A 19,820-nucleotide genomic window follows, 5' to 3' on the forward strand; every position below is an offset into this window, starting at 1 on the left:
TGGTGTTTATGTGCATTTTTTGAATTACATATATATGTGGTTTTCTGAAAAACTGCACTGCTGTTTTGTGAATTAACTGTGCATAATTTATGGATTATTCTTATAATCATGACATTCCAAAACAAAATTCAAACCAGACAATGATGTACTTTCAAAAGCAAAACCACACTATTTTCAGGGCGTCAAGCAAAATCATAGTACTTTATACAATCATTGTAGTCACATTAGTTTGCAGAAAGTGACAGTATGTATAAAGCACCTCTGTCTTTTTTTAGACTTAAAATACACACTGATCGACTTGTTTTCTCTGGGAATTCAATGACTTGGTGAAGCAACAATCTGATCGGATTCTGATGCTTCCTTTCTCTTGCTCCTTTCTTTCTCAAGTAAATACACCCTTTCTACTTCAGGCATTGCTATAATAAATATTCAGCTTGGAGTTGAAGTCTTCCAACTTTTCCATAACTCTGTCATTTGTAAACATGCCATTAAGCACACTTTAGATCGTTCCCCAGCTTTCCATCAATGGTAAAGCAATAATAACTGCTGATCCCACTGTACCCCATACAATAGCTATTACAGCCCAGAATGTGAAGTATCCCTTGCTAAATTGCCCTGCATTATCAAGTTTGCAACCAATTTATCATCGAGCATTCACACTAACACTGAAGTAGCAGAAGGATTAAATTTTTCAGACTTACCCACAGGAAGTGTAAGAATAGGCCAGAGAACTAGTATCGCGACTGTGAAACCAATGCCCCATTTGATTATCCATGCTTTGGCTCTGTTGAGCTTTTCCTCTTTGAACTCTTCAGGTGGCAATTCACTTTTTTCCTTTTCAACCACAGTGATCTGCTTAGTAGTCTGCCAATCATAGTTCTTGGGCCTTAGAAAGCTACAAACAGCATGAATAGCTCCACCAGTAAGTATAGAAACAAGGTTTCCTGCAAGCATTGGCGCATTTCTACCAGTTGTATCAAGATTTATCCTTCCATACTCGATCTTAGTGACCGATAACCAAGTGATAATCCCTAACAAACAGCCAACAACTGTCCCCGGGATCGGGGGCGACCCTTCTATAAAACAAGTAAAGCAACCGCTTTAGGCCCCATATTTGTGGAGACCCCATTTTTTATTACATCTAATGGACTATGTATAAGCTTAAAAAAAGTTCTGCAAAGTGAAAAAAGTTTGATTTCTTTCTTTAACAAATATAGAGAAGAAGGATTTGCAACTGCTATGGTTTCTACCAAAAAAAATGCACTTGAAATGAATATCGAACCCGAATTTCGTAAGAAATGTGTGATATATAGGAAATAACAAGTTGATGTAAATGTTGATAATGAAATCTCAAAATCTTTCGAAGAGTCCTTTAGTGTTGATTACTTTTATACATAATAGATAAGACTATTTTTTCACTTCAAAATAGATTTGAACAATTCAAAGCATATGAAAATATTTTTGGTTTTCTATTTGGCAGTAAAAACTAAGATCACTAGATATTGGAAATTTGAAAAAATATTGCCTTAATCTTGAATGTTCCTTAAAGCATAATAATTAATTCGATATTGATGGTTTTAATTTATTTCTGAATTAAAAGTATTAAGGAAAATAGTACAATTAGAAGATACAATTTAATTGATACATTTAATCAAATAAAAAGATTTAATTCTTTTTCAAATGCCTAAATTTCTTACGGAATAATGTTAATAACTCATGTTACCATTGATTCGGCGGAAAGAAGTTTTCAAAATTAAAATTGATAAAATCTTACCTAAGGACAACAATGTCACAAGAAAGGTTAAATGAATTAGCTATATTGTCAGTTGAGAAATACTTATTAAAAGTTATTGATTATAAGAAAATTATTAATAACTTTGTATCTAAGAAAAGCTAAAAAATATAGACTTCAAATAAATAATTAATTTTTTTTTTAAAGTTAAGGCCCCTCATAAAGTTTGGCTTTAGGCCACAAAATTCGTCGTGCCGCCCCCGCCAGGATTGCACCAAAACTGTTTGCTTTTCGCCATAAAAGCATGAAAGCAATTCCTCTTGAAACAGTCAAATCCTAATACAATTCCTCTTGAAACTTTTAGAATTTGTTTTCCACTTGCATCCGGATTGATGCATGCACGATAGATGTCATATGTACATAATGAAGAGACTGCAATTAGCTCAGATGAACCAGCTGATGTGACAGCCCTAATCAACACAGAAGAAGTCATATACGTAATTGAAAGTTAACAGAACATTTTCCACGCGTAATTCTTGATTAGGCACTTACATAAAGAGCATTGTGAGGAGAAGAATCGAACCCCCTTTTCCCATCAAAGCAATAGCTGTAGCTGGAGGAACTAGTCCATGCCTAGCCTCACTTGCTGTTATTGGTAGATCAAGAGCTAGTGCTCCAAGACATAGTGATGTTGCCAAAGAGAATGGCACAGCAAACCAAACTAGACCACCCAACAAATAGCCCTTATGCGTCGATGATGGTCTTGCGGCAATGGCACTTACCCAGTACCCCTACATTTCAATATTTTGGCTATTAGGAAATGATGGTTACAGTGACATTTCATAAGCCAGTTTCTTGCTAAATTATACGAAAGAAGTTACATTGTCAACGAAAACTGTGCCAAAATTTCCCACGATGTTGATGATACCAAAGACAAGACCACCTGAACTCAACATAGTAACATAAGACCCTTTGAAATTCCCAGTAACAGGACCACAAGATTGTCCAACATGGGAGATGGGCTCTTGACAATTTCTTGACTTGCTTGCTACCTCTAATAAACGTCTGTAAACGAGGCTTGGGCTGCCAAGTTCATTGCTAGCAACATAAACCAGGTACACAAAGATGACTAAAACCACGTGTACTGAAATCAACAACCAGAAAATTTCTTAGATGAGCGCGTGAAAAAGAGAAGCTAATATAAAGAGATAAAATTTAGATACCTATGACAGAATGTATATAGCTAGCCAAGAAAGTAGCTTTTAGCCCTCCTGCTAAGGTGTAAACTATAACACCAAGAGGAATAAGAAAACTTGCAGCATATATATATTGACGCCGGTGAGTGCATTAACGACAGCTGATCCACCAAGAAGCAACATAGCTGTTACTATAATGTTTGTCAAGAAGCAAAACCCCAGAAAAACAAGATGAGCAGCAGTTCCTCATCTGAAAATATGAGAAAATAATAGTCAAAGTGAAGTTTTTAAGGATACAGCAGAATTATCTTCATCTTAATACAAACCTTGCTTTGACGATTTCACAGAGTGTATGAGCATAAGGAGCTTTTCGTTTGATCTCTATTGCCATCACACCAAAAAGGAGCACCTGTTGTGTAACAAATTAAATAGAAAATTTTCTTCCTTCCTAACTTCCTTCCTTCCTTGTTGAGAAGGTGAAGAATAGTATGTACCTGAATAGTAGCTCCACTTGCATACCAAAAGGGTCCACTAATTCCATGCTCCCATTGTAGATGCCCAAGTCCACTGCAAAAGACCATTAAGTTGACTGTTGTTGCGACCAAAACACTCACGTAAGTGTACGCGATCGACAAGTAATATAGTAGTAAGTAAAGTATCGTTCCCACGAGGAATTGTGATCAACTTATCGACTGATGTAGACTCAAACAATTATCAATTCAAGCTAAATTATCACAAAATATATAAAGAACCAATTTACAACTTACTTAATAATTGCACAATAATTCAACACAAAATTACTACACCAATTTCACAATATGTTTATAACAATTTGGATAAATATATTCCCGGGTCATGGACTTGCTAGAAATTATGCTACTATTTTAGCTTAAAATGGATTTATTGAATTATCCGGGTTATTGATTATAGGGTTAATAATATTCATAAGAATCTTTCGAGTTCTTATGCATCTATTCAAGTTAAACTAATACCTATATGTCTATGGTATTAATATTAGCAAGAATGCATTTACAACTCCTATTTTTCAACCAAACAAGGCAATTAAATATATGTCTATCTTAATTGCGAATTCTTCACCCGATGCCCGAGATTCAAAACTTGTTCTATTTGATTCTATATGCAACCAAGAATTTCCTTTTTCAAGTTTAACTCAAGATTCGTAAATAATATTTCACTGTTAGCTACGCAGTAAAATAATTAGAAGCAGAATCAAATAAACAACCCATAACAATAAATTCAATATCTTCAATCTAAGCTTCAAATAACATAATTATCTAACATCCATGACCCAAGAATACTAGAGTTTTTAGCTACTCATAATCATACAAAAATCAACAATAAAAGTTTTAAACATAATATTAACAAGCAAATAGAAGAAAGTTTAGAAGAACTCTTTGAATCCTTGCTCCAAGATGTTGTTCTTCTTCTCCTTTCTTAGCTCCAAGATGAAGCTCCTCCTTCTTCTATGGCTTTTTCTCTCTCAAAATCTGATTTTCTTCTCCCAATAATAGAGCTTTACTTTATGTAAGTTGAGTGGATCCTCTCAGATTTTCCATTTTGCCCCCAAATAATTGATTTCCCGGACAGGACTAGCACGGGAGCGCATGACCAGCGCATGACCCGCGCTAGTGGGGTTTCTTTCTGTCCAAATCACTGAACTAGCGCGGGAGCGCATGACCAGCGCATGACCAGCGCATGACCAGCGCTAGTGGGGTTTTCTCTTGTTAAGATGTTGCTGCTCAACTTTTCGTCATTTGACTCCATTTTTCACTTGATTACCATCATAAATCCTCATTTATTTATTGAACTCCTGTGAGACATTAAAGTCATGATTAGAGCCAATTTTTGCATTATTTGAACATTTACAATAGTAAACCATCCTTAAGTTGAGCTAAAACATAGGCTATATTAAACAATTTAGCCTATTATCAACACCCCACACTTAAACCATTGCTCGTCCTCGAGCAATTAACATACACTTCACATAAGGACGATCTTTTTATCAAACAATTTCTTGTAATAACATATGTTGACACTTAGGTACTAATTCATAATAATTCAACCTCAAGACATGACTCACAAGTGCCACGCATTTTCATAACTTGCTTACTTGCTCTAACACAAAGGTCAAAAATTCTCCTTGCGTTTAAAAATCATGTGCCTTCCCACAAATAATATAGACTAGTTCCTCTCAAAATAATAATCAAGAATATTCAGGAACTCAAAATAGGAAGAATTAACTCACTCTCAAAATTGAAATTCATGTGCAACAGATGACATACCATATGTTTGCCCCTAGTGTAATACTCTACTAATTGAACTTATTCAGTCAAGGATCTAGTAGGACTTTTATTGGTTGTAATGTAGGCTAGAAAAAAAAGTGTGAAAAATATAGAATGTAGTAACTACACCTCTTTGAACACTTCCATACATACAACATATTTCAAAATTTCAGCATCATTCCTATGTTAAACCATCTCCAACCTTTTTGAGATTTTACATACTAACAACAAATTCCATTCTCTTCAAGCACCTTAGGTTAGGGAATGTTACTACTGAAGATTCATCCCCTATATATATACATATATACATATATGAATTATTCTTCACTCTTTTTTTGATTTTTTTTTCAAATAAACCAACCAATCTCTTCTCAACTTCTTCAACATTAAAACAACATTAAGTGCTCATGAGAGATAGAGGTGCAAACAACTAATATATTACATAAATTGGTAAGGTTTATAACGTGGGTGCCAAAGAAATAGGATTAACGGCTCAAAAGGTTTGACTAAGATATATACAATTAGGTGGAAATAATTATCAAACTGGCTCAACAAAGAAATGCCTATATCATCTCCTAAACTGAATAATGCTACTATTTCGCTTTGCAAAACACTTGGGGGCAAGTTCTAGACATCAACTATTATACACAGAATATTCCAGCAATCCTTACTCACACATGGGCACACAATTCACTCAAGCTCGGATCTTTCTCGACTCTCTAGTCAAAGCAGTTAAGCATAGTCATAATTATACAATTTAAGGCACTTACTTTAGAATCAAGAATTGAGATTTGAACATCACAAATAAGGCATATATCACTTTTCAAGCATGTGCATGTGAGAAGAATTAACTCTTTAATTTAGGAACTTTTTATTCAATTGACATAAAGGAGAAAAAAAATTACTATACCCGGTTCAAATACACCCTTGAAAAAGAACCATGACATAAAGAAAAACCAAGGGGAATTATTTAAATTAAACCAAAACTAGCGTACATTAAACTGAAAAATAAAATAAACAAAAATATGTTATTATTTTTTTTTTCGAATTAATTCTGAATTTTTTTTTCTTTTTTTTTCCCGACTAAATCAAGAAAATCTAGTAGCAATATTTCGAAATTAGGACTACTATCTATCAATACTGTAATTTAACAAAACAAACTAAAAGCAACTTTAACACACTAAATAAAATCAAAAAAATAATAATTAAACTCAATCAAACAAAGAGCAATTTGACAAAGTAAATACATTATAATAGGGGCAAACCACCCCACACTTAAAAACTTGCATTGTCCCTAATATAAAATAAAAATAAAATAGATCAGAAAAAATACTCCCTAAGGCCATTGGCCTAAGCATCTTCTTCTTCAAATGTGCGCAGATATTCCTCGTCTTCTGAGGGAACATTGTGCCCATCCCCATTCTTGTCGGCTACTAGATGCAACCTCAGGTAGTCCAATGTTTGATCTTTTGTTTGGGCGCCTAGACATTTTATCTGCACAACATGATATATTAACTAAAAAAAATCATTTTAAGAGCAGGTGGAGTAAATACCCCACACTTTTGTTAATATCATGTTGACACTTAGTATGTATAACAGGGATTCAGACTACCCCGTTCTTCAATTAGAATGATATAATGTTTACGGTCTACCTAATATTAGAGATACTTACTACAATTGTACATAAAAATAAAAATTACAAACTAAGCTGAAAATATAAACAATAAACATAAAAAGAAATTAGTCTATTTTACAAAATTCAAAATTATTATACAAAATATACTACACAGGCGTATATACAAATCCTACATAGACAATATACAATGTGAACTACTTTTTGCTTCCACCTTGAACTTATGAATTGTACTCCTAACAAGGCATCAAGTCTGTCGCTATGCTTCTTTGGTGGGGCTACAAAGATAACCAGACCAAGTAATAAATTTTTCACTCGACACTTCTCGGTCTTTGGATGAGGAATGTAATTTTTGCTTTTTGGCACAATAAATTCAAGAATATAGACACTTTCATCCTCACTCTTTGACTTCCCCATAGGGTCAGGTGGCTCGATTACTATCTTACTATCTAAACACAATGTGGAAAAATGATTGGAATGAGGTCTAATGCGCCATAACTCATGAATTTTACTACTATTTACATCCTCATTTATACAAACACTCAATTCTTCTAAAGTAATGTTATCTACTCCCTCACATGACTCTAGAGCACTCTTCTTAACATGGACATCCTCAAGAAAAATATGATCTAATGATTGGTATTCTTGTTTTAGCTCCTCTATTTGGTCTAGAAGATTTTTTTCAGCTTCATACAACTCATCATTAAATTGTTGGGCGTTACACGCATCAACCTTTGCACTCAAATCTGAATCCAAGTTATGCACAACCAAGCCAAAATTATCACTTTTTTGTGCAAGCTCATCTCTCTCCTTAGACCAATCTTTCATCACCGTTGTTAGTAAACAACGTCGTTTCGCAGAATCCACTAATCGAGAATATCCGTCCCAATACCAACCCTTACTCCCATATTCAAATTCAGATGTCCAAGAGGTGAGGTCATGACTAGCAAAAAAATACGGGCCATAAAAATCTTTGATTAACCAAGCGTCTTCATCATTAACCTTACCTCTGTATATTTCATCCTCAGATGTCATCCTGAGAGAACTAGAAACATACTAAGAGAAAAATCAAATAGTTATAAAAATAACATATTTACAAAAAGAAAAGAAAATAAACTTGTAAAGATAATAATAAAAGTCTAACCCAGAAGAATAGTTAATGTCTAATTCCCCGGCAACGGCGCCAAAAACTTGTTGCGACCAAAACACTCACGCAAGTGTACGCGATCGACAAAGTAATATAGTAGTAAGTAAAGTATCGTTCCCACGAGGAATTGTGATCAACTTATCGACTGATGTAGACTCAAACAATTATCAATTCAAGCTAAATTATCACAAAATATATAAAGAACCAATTTACAACTTACTTAATAATTGCACAATAATTCAACACAAAATTACTACACCAATTTCACAATATGTTTATAACAATTTGGATAAATATATTCCCGGGTCATGGACTTGCTAGAAATTATGCTACTATTTTAGCTTAAAATGGATTTATTGAATTATCCGGGTTATTGATTATAGGGTTAATAATATTCATAAGAATCTTTCGAGTTCTTATGCATCTATTCAAGTTAAACTAATACCTATATGTCTATGGTATTAATATTAGCAAGAATGCATTTACAACTCCTATTTTTCAACCAAACAAGGCAATTAAGTATATGTCTATCTTAATTGCGAATTCTTCACCCGATGCCCGAGATTCAAAACTTGTTCTATTTGATTCTATATGCAACCAAGAATTTCCTTTTTCAAGTTTAACTCAAGATTCGTAAATAATATTTCACTGTTAGCTACGCAGTAAAATAATTAGAAGCAGAATCAAATAAACAACCCATAACAATAAATTCAATATCTTCAATCTAAGCTTCAAATAACATAATTATCTAACATCCATGACCCAAGAATACTAGAGTTTTTAGCTACTCATAATCATACAAAAATCAACAATAAAAGTTTTAAACATAATATTAACAAGCAAATAGAAGAAAGTTTAGAAGAACTCTTTGAATCCTTGCTCCAAGATGTTGTTCTTCTTCTCCTTTCTTAGCTCCAAGATGAAGCTCCTCCTTCTTCTATGACTTTTTCTCCCTCAAAATCTGATTTTCTTCTCCCAATAATGGAGCTTTACTTTATGTAAGTTGAGTGGATCCTCTCAGATTTCCCATTTTGCCCCAAAATAATTGATTTCCCGGACAGGACTAGCGCGGGAGCGCATGACCAGTGCATGTCCCGCGCTAGTGAGGTTTCTTTCTGTCCAAATCACTGAACTAGCGCGGGAGCGCATGACCAGCGCTAGTGGGGTTTTCTCTTGTTAAGATGTTGCTGCTCAACTTTTCGTCATTTGACTCCATTTTTCACTTGATTACCATCATAAATCCTCATTTGTTTATTGAACTCCTGTGAGATATTAAAGTCATGATTAGAGCCAATTTTTTGCTTTATTTGAACATTTACAATAGTAAACCATCCTTAGGTTGAGCTAAAACATAGGCTATATTAAACAATTTAGCCTATTATCAACTGTAAATTTGAGAAACATATATAAGACCGGTTACATTGACAACAAAAATGGTACCTGAGACACAATTACACTTGCAATAAGTCCTGTTTTCACATTTCTACCGGCTGTGTTGAACCATTCTGATGTATGACGGGAGCCAACATAAGCCAAACCTTATAGAAAATTACAAATAGGAAATTAAGATGATAAAGCTATAAGCCCATATGCCAAAGAGAATCAAATAAGTATATTACGCATGCGACTCCTTTACATAATGATTTTGTGCCTTGCCAATTGAAGGCACAATTATCAGTTAAATTGCTACTTGTCGATAGAGGCGAGGTTAGTTGTTAAAGGTTTTGGCAAGAAGAAGGGAGTTGACTTTGATGAAATTTCTCCCCTGTTGTGAAGATGTCTTCTATTCGTGTGGTTCTAGGCTTAGCTGCAAGTCTAGATTTAGAGGTTGAGCAGATGGATGTCAAGACTGCTTTTCTTCATGGTGATTTAGATGAGGAGATTTATATGGAGAAACCTGAGGGTTTTGTAACTAAGGGAAAAGAAAAGTATATCTGCAAATTGAAAAAGAACCTATATGGATTGAAACAAGATCCAAGGCAACGGTATTTGAAGTTTGAATCTGTCATAGAAGAACAAGCGGGTACAAGAAAACTTCTTCAGACCACTGTGTATTCTTCCAGAAGTTCTCTGATGATGATTTTATTATTTTATTGCTTTATGTGGATGACATGCTTATTGTTGGCAAGAATAAATCCAGAATTGCAGTTCTTAAGAAGCAGTTGAGCAAATCGTTTGCGATGAAGGACTTGGGGCCAGCAAAGAAAATTTTGGGCATTCAAATCCACCAACACAGAGATAGAAAGGAGTTATTTCTGTCCCAAAAGAAATACATTGAGAAGGTACTCGAGAGGTTCAATATGACAGATACAAAAGTGGTTAGTACTCCTCTTGCTAAACACTTCAAATTGAGTATTAGTCAAAGTCCATCTACCGATGAAGAGAAAAAGTAAATATCTCGTATTCCTTACTCTTCTTTCATTAGTAGCTTGATATATGTTATGGTTTGCACTAGACCAGATATTGCACATGCCGTTGGTACTGTTAGTAGATTCCTTTCTAATCTTGGAAAAGAATATTGGGATGCAGTAAAATGGATATTAAGGTATTTGAAAGGTACTGCAGATTTGAAGTTGTGCTTTGGCAATGGCAAGCCTGAACTTGTTTGTTACACAGACTCTGATTTAGGAGGCAATCTTGATAATTCAAGATCCACTTCCGGTTATTTGATCACTTTTGCAGGGGGATATGTTCTTGGCAATCTAGACTACAGAAGTGCATAGCTCTATCCACCACAGAAGCCGAATATATTACTGTCACAGAAGGTTCCAAAGAACCTTCTGTGACAGCCAAGGTACATCTTATTTTGTGATAATCAGAGTGCTATCTGTCTTACCAAGCACTCCACTTTTCATTCTAAGACCAAACATATAAATAGAAAGTATCATTGGATAAGAATGGTCGTGGAAGAGAAATTATTTGAGGTTGAGAAGATACACACTGATGAAAATCCTTCGGATATGCTGACAAAGGCGGTAGTTGCAGATAAACATGAATTTTGTAGAAAATTGGCAGGCATGAAGCCTGTCAATAGTTCCTCTACTTAAAGATACATTTGGCCCCTTGGATGGAGGGGGAGTTTGTTGGGATCATGCCCATGTTGTCCAACCAAAGGCCCAATGGCCTAATCCTATTCTCTTTTGGTTTCCATTCCTATTAGGAATTGGATTCAGTTTATTCCTATTTTGAGTGGGTTTTGGCTTTAAGAGAAAGCACCACTCATCATCTATAAATAGGACAACCTTGGAGAATTATTCTATGCTCATTGATACAAATTTTTGAAAGACTTAAGCACATAAGAGTGGTTTTTGAGAGAACTTTTGTCAAGAGAGAAGAGAGAAGAAAAATATTTGTTTTGCTGCAGATTTTTATTCCGACCAGCCAATATTCAAATCACGTTTTCTGATTCGTTAACCGTTGGATCGGACTACAATTTTGACTAAGTGTTTGTAACATCTTGATCTTGGATTTGAATGGTGAAGATTGGATTTGGTGGCTCTTAGCAGATGATTTTGAGCCTCGAACAACAACTTTATTTTGTGGATTATACTCTTTCTTCAATTGATTAGTTGTTGATCTTGTTGCTATTGTTGCTCCGTGTTTGGCACTTATTGTGTATCTAATTTGGAGAACTTTTGTAACCCTCTTATTGATATAGTGGATCTTTTTGGATCTTTGTGATCCCGTGATTTTTACCTTCGATTTGAAGGGTTTTCCACGTTAAAATTTGGTGTTCTTTATCTTCTTTATTTTCGAGTTTGCCTCTTCCTCGTCATAACAGTGGTATCAAAGTCTTGGTTATTTATCTAGGTTGTTACGGAATGGAGGCGAATATGATCAAGATGGTATGTTTAAATGGGAGAAATTATAATGTTTGGAGAAGTAAGATGAAAGACTTGTTGTTCGTGAAGAAGATGCATCTACCCGTTTTTTCAGCTCATATACCTGAGAGTATATTCGATGAAAATTGGGATTTCGAGCACCAACAAGTATGTGGATATTTACGACAATGGGTTGAAGATAATGTTCGCAACCATATTGTGAATGAGATACATGCGAGATCATTGTGGGAAAAGCTAGAGACTCTTTATGCTTCAAAAACCGAGAACAACAAATTATTTCTGCTAAAGCAATTGATGACCTTTAAATACAAGGAAGACGGCCCTATCCTTGATCACATAAATGATTTTCAGGGCGTCCTTGATCAACTATCTGGAATGTGAGTTAATTTTGATGATGAGATACAAGGACTTTGGCTTCTTAATACTCTGCCAGACTATTGGGAAACTCTTCATGTTTCTTTGACAAATTCAGCTCCTGGAGGTAAGGTGACCATGGAATATGCCAAGAGTGGTGTGTTGAACGAGGAAGTAAGGAGAAAATCTCAGGGTTCGTCCTCACAAACAGATATCTTAGTTACTGAAAATCGGGAGAGAGATAGAACGAGAGGCTCAAGGAATAGAGGTAAAAGTAGAAGTAAGTCAAGGTCCAAATACTATAATATTACATGCAACCATTGTGGCAAGAAAGGACACATCAAAAGGTTTTGCCGCAAGTTGAATCAAGACACTAGAGAAGGAAAGAAAGCTAAAAATAACGAGAACAATGTTGCTGCTATTGTTCAACATGACCTTCTTTTTGCTTATGATGAAAATGTCATCAATTTGGTATCCCATGAGACGAGCTGGATAGTAGGTTCTAGAGCTACCTCACATGTCACACCAAGAAAAGACTCATCTTATACTCCTGTTGACTCTGGAGTGTTAAAAATGGGCAATGCCAGTGAAGTTAAGGTGTTTGGTGTTGGCACAGTTTGTTTGAAAACAAATAATGGTTCAACGTTAGTTCTTCAAGATGTCAAGCATGCTCCAGACTTTCCTTTCAATTTGATCTCCACAGGAAGATTAGATGATGAAGGTTACCATATTTCCCTCTTTAATGGCCAATGGAAGCTAACCAAGGGCTCGTTAGTAGTGGCTCGAGGAGTCAAGTCTGGTTATTTATATGTGACACAGGGATTTATTCTTAATGACTCAATAAATCTGGTGGAAAGTGATACTTTTTCAGAATTGTGGCATCGAAGATTGAGTCATATGAGTGAGAGGGGGATTACGTGTTTGGCCAAGAAAAGTTTGCTTTCTGGAGTGGAACAAGCAAAGCTGAAAATGTGCATACATTGTTTAGCTGGCAAACAAAAAAGGGTTTCCTTTCATAGACATCCTCCCTCAAGAAAGCCCGATTTATTGGAGCTAGTACACTCTGATTTGTGTGGTCCTTTTAAAGTAAAGTCAAAAGGTGGTGCACTTTACTTTGTGACCTTCATTGATGATCATTCTCGTAAGCTCTGGGTGTATCCTTTGAAATCTAAAGATTAAGCACTTCGCGTGTTTAAGGAATTTCAGGCCTTAGCTGAGAGACAAACGGGGAAGAAATTAAAATGTATTCACACTGACAATGGTGGTGAATATTGTGGTCCCTTTGATAACTATTGCAAGGAAAAAGGAATTAGTCATCAGAAAAGTCCGCCCAAGACACCTCAATTGAATGGTTTGGTAGAGAGGATGAATAGAACTCTAGTTGAGAGAGTTAGATGCTTACTTTCAGAGGATAAACTTCCAAATACATTTTGGGTGGAAGCACTTAACACTATTGCCTATGTTATCAATTCGTCTCCTGCAGTTGATTTGGATGGTGATGTCCCAAACAGAGTTTGGTTTGCCAAAGATGTTTCTTATGATCACCTGAGAGTTTTTGGGTGTAAAACTTGTGTGCATGTTCCTAAAGATGAGAGATCGAAACTAGATGTTAAAACTAAGCAGTGCATCTTTATCGGTTATGGTCAAGATGAGTTTGGGTATCGTTTTTATGATTCAGTTGACAATAAACTTATTAGAAGTCGTGATGCAATATTCTTTGAAGACCAAACTATTGATGATATTGACAAAGTTGAGAAGATAGATTCTCAGAATAATGAGAGCTTAGTTGATATTGATCCAGTTTCAATTGCTAAGGCACTTATTGCACATGAAGGAACCCAAGACAATGATGGAGATAGTGATCAAGATCAAAATGATCATCATGGTGTAGATGTTATGGATGCTCCAGTTGTGGTTGATCAACAACCAATTCCTGCACAGTAACTACTTTGAATGCTCCTGAAACCTCTCTTAGAAGATCTACAAGGGATAAGCAAAAATCCATGCGCTATCCTCCTGATGAGTATGTACTTTTGACTGACATGGGAGAACCTGAGAATTATGATGAAGCCATGCAAGATACTCACAAAAATCAGCGGATCAAAACGATGGAAGATGAGATGAGGTCACTCCATGAGAATGACACATATGAGTTAGTGAAATTGCCGAAAGGTAAGAGAGCTTTATCTAACAACATGAATGTGGGATAAGTTGAAGAAGATAATAAGCAAAGTGCCTCGACAGACAATGAATATTCTTTAGGAATTAAAATATGCATTCTACATATTTCGGATATGCCAGATACTAACGTATCTAATTTTATAAAACCAGTTATAAAAGAAAGACAATTGGAAAAGGTTGCTCCACAGACAATGCCTCTTCTACCCGCTCGCGCTAGAATTTAACTCATATACACTGACATTATAATCAGTAAGAAAAATAAGAAAGAGAAAAGTAAAAGTAAAACTAGATCAATACCAGGAAAGAAGTGAAGACTGCGAAAAAAGCTCCAAAACCAAGAATGAGAGAGTAGCCAAATTGGTTTCATCCTCCTTCTCTCTAGGAAGGCTTTGAATAGTAACTCCGTCACTATTCACCGGGCCATAACTCCGGCGTCCGACAGTGGAACTTCACAAAGTTGGTGTCGAAACATACATCTACTCTTTGCGCACAATCCCAATTGGTTTCATCCTCAAATTCATAGCCAATTTTTCCAGATCTTAAATTCAATTTCGTGACTACTGTAGCACCGACAAATATTTTTCAGATTTTGGCTTTTTTGGATGTTCTTTGCGGCAGTTATGTGATGTTTTAAGCAGCCATGGATGAAGCTGTCTCTCCCCAGCTCCAAGCTGTGGGAGAGACCACCCAAATCAGTAGAGAAACTCATCCAATTCACAATACAAAACAGTCATATGCATCGTAATCACAAGGACAACAATCTGCCTCAAATCGTCAAAGGTGAAGTTATGTCCACTCATGTTTCAGCATGGTGAACCTACTGTTGAATTCACAACTGAAGATGTTAATGCTTTTACAATTGAGGAGGGACTGCATCAAGTAGTTATTCTTAAGTTCTCATATGGGAAGCCAGATATCCATGAGTTGCGACAACTTATACCAAAACAATTTAACGTCAAAGGGTATTGTAACGTTGGACAGCTTGAATATCGACACCTACTGGTAAGGTTTGATCTCTTTGATGATTTTGTTCAGGTTTTATCAAAAACTACTGGTTTTGTTAAGGCAAAGGGAGATGAATTCTTCTTTAGGTCATTCCCATGGACGATGGGATTTAATCCACGTGAAGAAACCTCTAGAGCAGTCGTTTGGATTTCTATGCCAGATCTGCCTGTAAATTTCTTTGCAAAGAAATCCTTAATATCCATATCTTCAGCTGTGGGGAAGCCTTTAGCAGTGGACAAAGCGATACAAGATAGAACACGACCAAGTACGGCGAGGGTGAAGGTGTTTCTAAACCTACTGGACAAACATCCTAAGCGTGTTAGGATTCACATTGTTGATAGAAATTCAGGGAAAACTGTTGAACATTTTCAGGAGATCGTGTATGATAACTTTCCAAAATTTTGTACTTGTTGTAAACATCAAGGCCACGATGAAAGATCTTGCCGTTGGAGGATCGAGAAAAATAAGGAAACTGCTGCTCCAGTGAAAGACGTTGAAGGGCTGGGCAATCTGGACAAATTGAAAGGTGATGCCAGGGATTTTCTTAATGCAAAAAGAGTAGTACAAATAGCAGGGGAGACAACAAATGTTAATGTAGTTGAGCAGCAGGTTGTGCAAGGTGATGAAGGAAAACAAACAGACAAGGGGCATATGGATGGAACAAATGGTATGATTACTGAAGACAAAACAACAGGTTCTAAACTTGCAGCTGTGAAGAATGCTTCTGATGTGCATGTTGAGGGGCAAGGTTTTGAAGGTAATTTAGAGGATGGTATGGCAGAGGGAGATCGAGGAATAACTAGGTTTGAGCAGGCTGTTCGAGGTTCTTCTAGTAACGCCATATAGTTTACACAAGCAGCATCTACTAGCGCTGTGAATGCAATTGGTGATGATACACTGGCTGCAGGTATTAAGGCAGTGATCGAGGATTTTAGGCAGCCTCAAAATTTGGTGGACGAGCAGACTATTGATCCTGTTCAAGCGGCTCATTTGAGGGTTGGAAATACTGGTGGAGTTACATTGCAATCAGCTGGAGTTTTGCATTCACATGCTGGTGTTTGGAAAACTATTGTTCATTCGACTCCTTCTGTTGATCGAATAGGTTCTGATCCTAGGGTGCCAGTTGCAGGTTCTGATCCTAGGGTGCCAGAAATCTGGAATATGGTAACATCTAGAAAATCACCTACAAAACAGGTGGACTCACAGAAACAGTAGAAAACAAATGCTGGACGAAATACATCTAGCAGTGTTTCCAAAGCCATGAATGCAGACAACGCTATGTTGTCTAGTCATCGTGTGGCAGATGTAGGAGATGCCCCAACTTTTAAGAAGCCTCAAGCTAATTTTCCATGTGATATTCCTGCTAGTAGAGCTCTGGATACGATTTACAAAGCTGTGGGTGGTAGAATTTTAGCTGGACTTCCTAAAGGTTCAGATTTTAAAACTGAGCTTACTGAATTACCTGAAGCTACTGCTGTTGATAGTGACTTGACTGATGCTTCAGGGCAAGTTGAAAATGGGAAAAAGATTGAGGGTGTAGGTGTGGAGAAGAAAAAGGAAGTTGGAGATAATAAGAAGTTGAAGGATATCTGTACCAAGCTGGACGTTAATAGTTCTACAACTATTTTGTCAAATGATACAACTCCAAATGCTACACCATCAGTAGCAGCTATTGATCATGAGCAAAATTTAACTCTAACAGTTGTGCAGGCAAATGCTACTGCTGGTGTTGGTTTAGATGTTACAGGCTTTGAAAGTGAGGCAACACCAAGAACCAGCCATTCAAAAACACTACAAAGTGTACAACAAAAGTAGAAACCAGAAGTTTCAGCTGCTCCAGTAAGTGGCTCAAAAGACATGGTTCTTGTCGACGATCCAAAGACTGTGGAAGTGACAGGAGCATTTACAGCAGAGGAGGATGTTGAAATTAATTCAACAACGGTAAAAGATTTTCATTCAACCCAGCAAATAGTTCCAGTCTCCAGCAGTAGCAAAGGACATAAGCCCAGTAACAATCTGATGAAAAATATGAGTTTTCGACGAAATGTTTGAACAGGCAATTTAGACGACGTGGTGAAGGATGTTCGTGAACCTATTTTCAGCCCCTCCAAGCTGCAATTCTCTAGTCCTCAAGTGGTGAAAATCATCAAAGACGCTTAGGTTTCAATGATGTTGAATGCCAATCTCATGATCAAGCAACCTTTGGTCACTTTGAATACATCGACTCAAGAAATTCCTTCTCAAAGCGTGGAGTCGATTGGTGAACATAGTGGTTCTGCGCAACCTCTACTATTTACAGGTAATGATAAGGAAGTCATCAAGGATAGAAGTGAAGACTTGAGGGAGAATATCAATGAAATAACAGTTAGACAAGAGGAGAAATCTTTTGATCAAATGATGCCAAGGAGTAAAACCTGGGCAGATCGAGCTGAGTATGAAGAAGAGGAGCATTGGGAAAATGGTGTGGATGATGAGCTTGATGATTCCATTGAACAACAATCTGGGCAGCAGCAGCGACACATTCAAGAAGCTTCTTATGCTCAAGGTCATTATCCTGGGCTGCAACAACAACGTGCACACACTCAATGTGATGCACTGCTGCATCCAAATGCAGGACATCAGCAACATTTTCCTACTAGCTTCATGGCTGGACAACATAAGCAGACTACGAGCAATCTACAGATTGAAACGAGCACAATGGTTACTAGCTCGAAGGCAAAGGCAGCAAACAAGAAATCTGGAAGGCAGAAGCAGCAAATTGTGAACACTCCTACTGCTATTTGTGATCGATATGAAGCAACACCAAATCCGGGACAACAACAGCTAATTGAAAACAGTCCACAGTCAGTAAGTCAGGTGCCAAAAAATGGACAGCAACACAAGGAAAGAATTTGGCTCGACGCGATGCAACAACGAAATGGCACAAATGTACCTGAAGCCAACTCGATTGTAGTTCTAGACGCAAATCAATCTGGGCAGCAACAGCTTGATCCAAATAATTCACCTATTATACATACTTATGGTCGAAAAGCAACAACAATGTCCAAATTGGCATCGACTTCAACATATGTTGGACAACAACAACTTATTCCAGTTGCTAGTCCTATAGGTGATAGACAAGTCACAACACCAACATCTGGACAGATGCTAATTGCTACAACCAGTCAATTTATGTCAGACGATGAGAGAATGTATTTGGAATCAATTCTGAGTGCCAATGCTCCACAATATGTGAATTTGGGGATTGACTTGAATTTAGCAAGATAGGACGATCCAATGTTTGCACTATGTAAGCAACAGGATTTATCACCCTCGCGCATCGGACCAAATCACAACATTCGTACAAGAGATAAAAGCTGGAACGACAAGGTGAGTGAGGAAGGAATTGTTAGGCGACTTCCAATGAGAGTTGCCAAACAAAAGCAGGCTGCCCTAACTACTTCTACGAGGTCCAACCGTTCAAAAAGGAAATGATGTTTTTTGAATACATTTTGCACAAGGTTGAGGAAAACGACAAAGAATTACAAATTGAAGATTTTTCAAGTTTGGAAAAGAAGGGACAGGAATCACATTGACACTACATTTTGTTTTACCATTTTCTTAGTATCCTCACCTATAATATCATCACAGAGTATGTTATAAACTCTGTGATGATCATAGAATATTTGGTCCTTTCAACTTCATATTTTTTACATGCTTGCTAGTAGACGAGGCTATTATAAGCCTCAATAGGATAAGTAAGGTAAGGTTTAGCCCGGTTTGTGTTGCCTTGGTCCTATGCCTTTAGAAAATATCCACACGGCTATGAGATTATATGCCCTCGTGAGACTTTGTCGGCAGCTACACCATGAATCCTCTACATGAGGCTGCCATCATAAGGCAATGTGAGGCGCAGAGGAGTGATTATATAGCCAAGACATATGGGTAACAAAACTGGTGCTATTGTCCCCCTTATTTGTACTTTTTCTAATTATTGTATTTTTCTTTTCTTTTATTAATAAAAAACAAGCCCTAGGCGCTTGCCTAGCGGATTGCCAAAAAAAAAAAGAAGAGAGTAGCCAACACCCTGAATAAGAACAGGTTTTCCTACAAAAAAGCTGCTTTGCCTCACACAACTATCCCCAGCTCCAGAAACACTATAATATTTTGATGAAAATAGAAAAGTTGGACAGTTTGAAGCCATGTGACTGAACTGATTATTAATAGATCTCTTGATTTCATATAAGAACGAAGGTGTAAGAATCTTTGTATTGTTAAAGCTATGATAGTCAAGTGATTTAGTCCTACTTAAGAAAAAAACAATTTAGAGCCAACAAAGTAAGCAACTTGAAATTTTCTTGTGACGTTATATGTGTACTACTTACTAATAAGTCTATGGAAATTTGTGCAAGTCAAACTAAAAATGGAGTTTTCAATACAATTTAATG

At 36.5% G+C, this 19,820-nt stretch overlaps 1 protein-coding gene across 1 annotated transcript; it reads right to left on the minus strand.

Annotated features, from left to right (window-relative positions):
* Positions 1-232: 232 nt before the first annotated feature.
* On the minus strand, positions 233-19,576 carry LOC104223267 (urea-proton symporter DUR3). Its single transcript, XM_070155685.1, is given in 16 exon segments — positions 233-427; positions 429-615; positions 702-1,057; positions 1,998-2,051; positions 2,053-2,202; positions 2,285-2,523; positions 2,614-2,876; positions 2,956-3,058; positions 3,061-3,178; positions 3,255-3,337; positions 3,423-3,477; positions 3,479-3,495; positions 9,452-9,549; positions 10,338-10,345; positions 14,675-14,756; positions 19,459-19,576. Coding segments are annotated over 16 exon segments (2,043 nt in total). The 3' UTR covers positions 233-315.
* Positions 19,577-19,820: the final 244 nt, after the last annotated feature.

The sequence above is a fragment of the Nicotiana sylvestris genome, chromosome 8, assembly GCF_000393655.2.
Source record: "Nicotiana sylvestris chromosome 8, ASM39365v2, whole genome shotgun sequence".
Taxonomy (NCBI): Eukaryota; Viridiplantae; Streptophyta; class Magnoliopsida; order Solanales; family Solanaceae; genus Nicotiana; species Nicotiana sylvestris.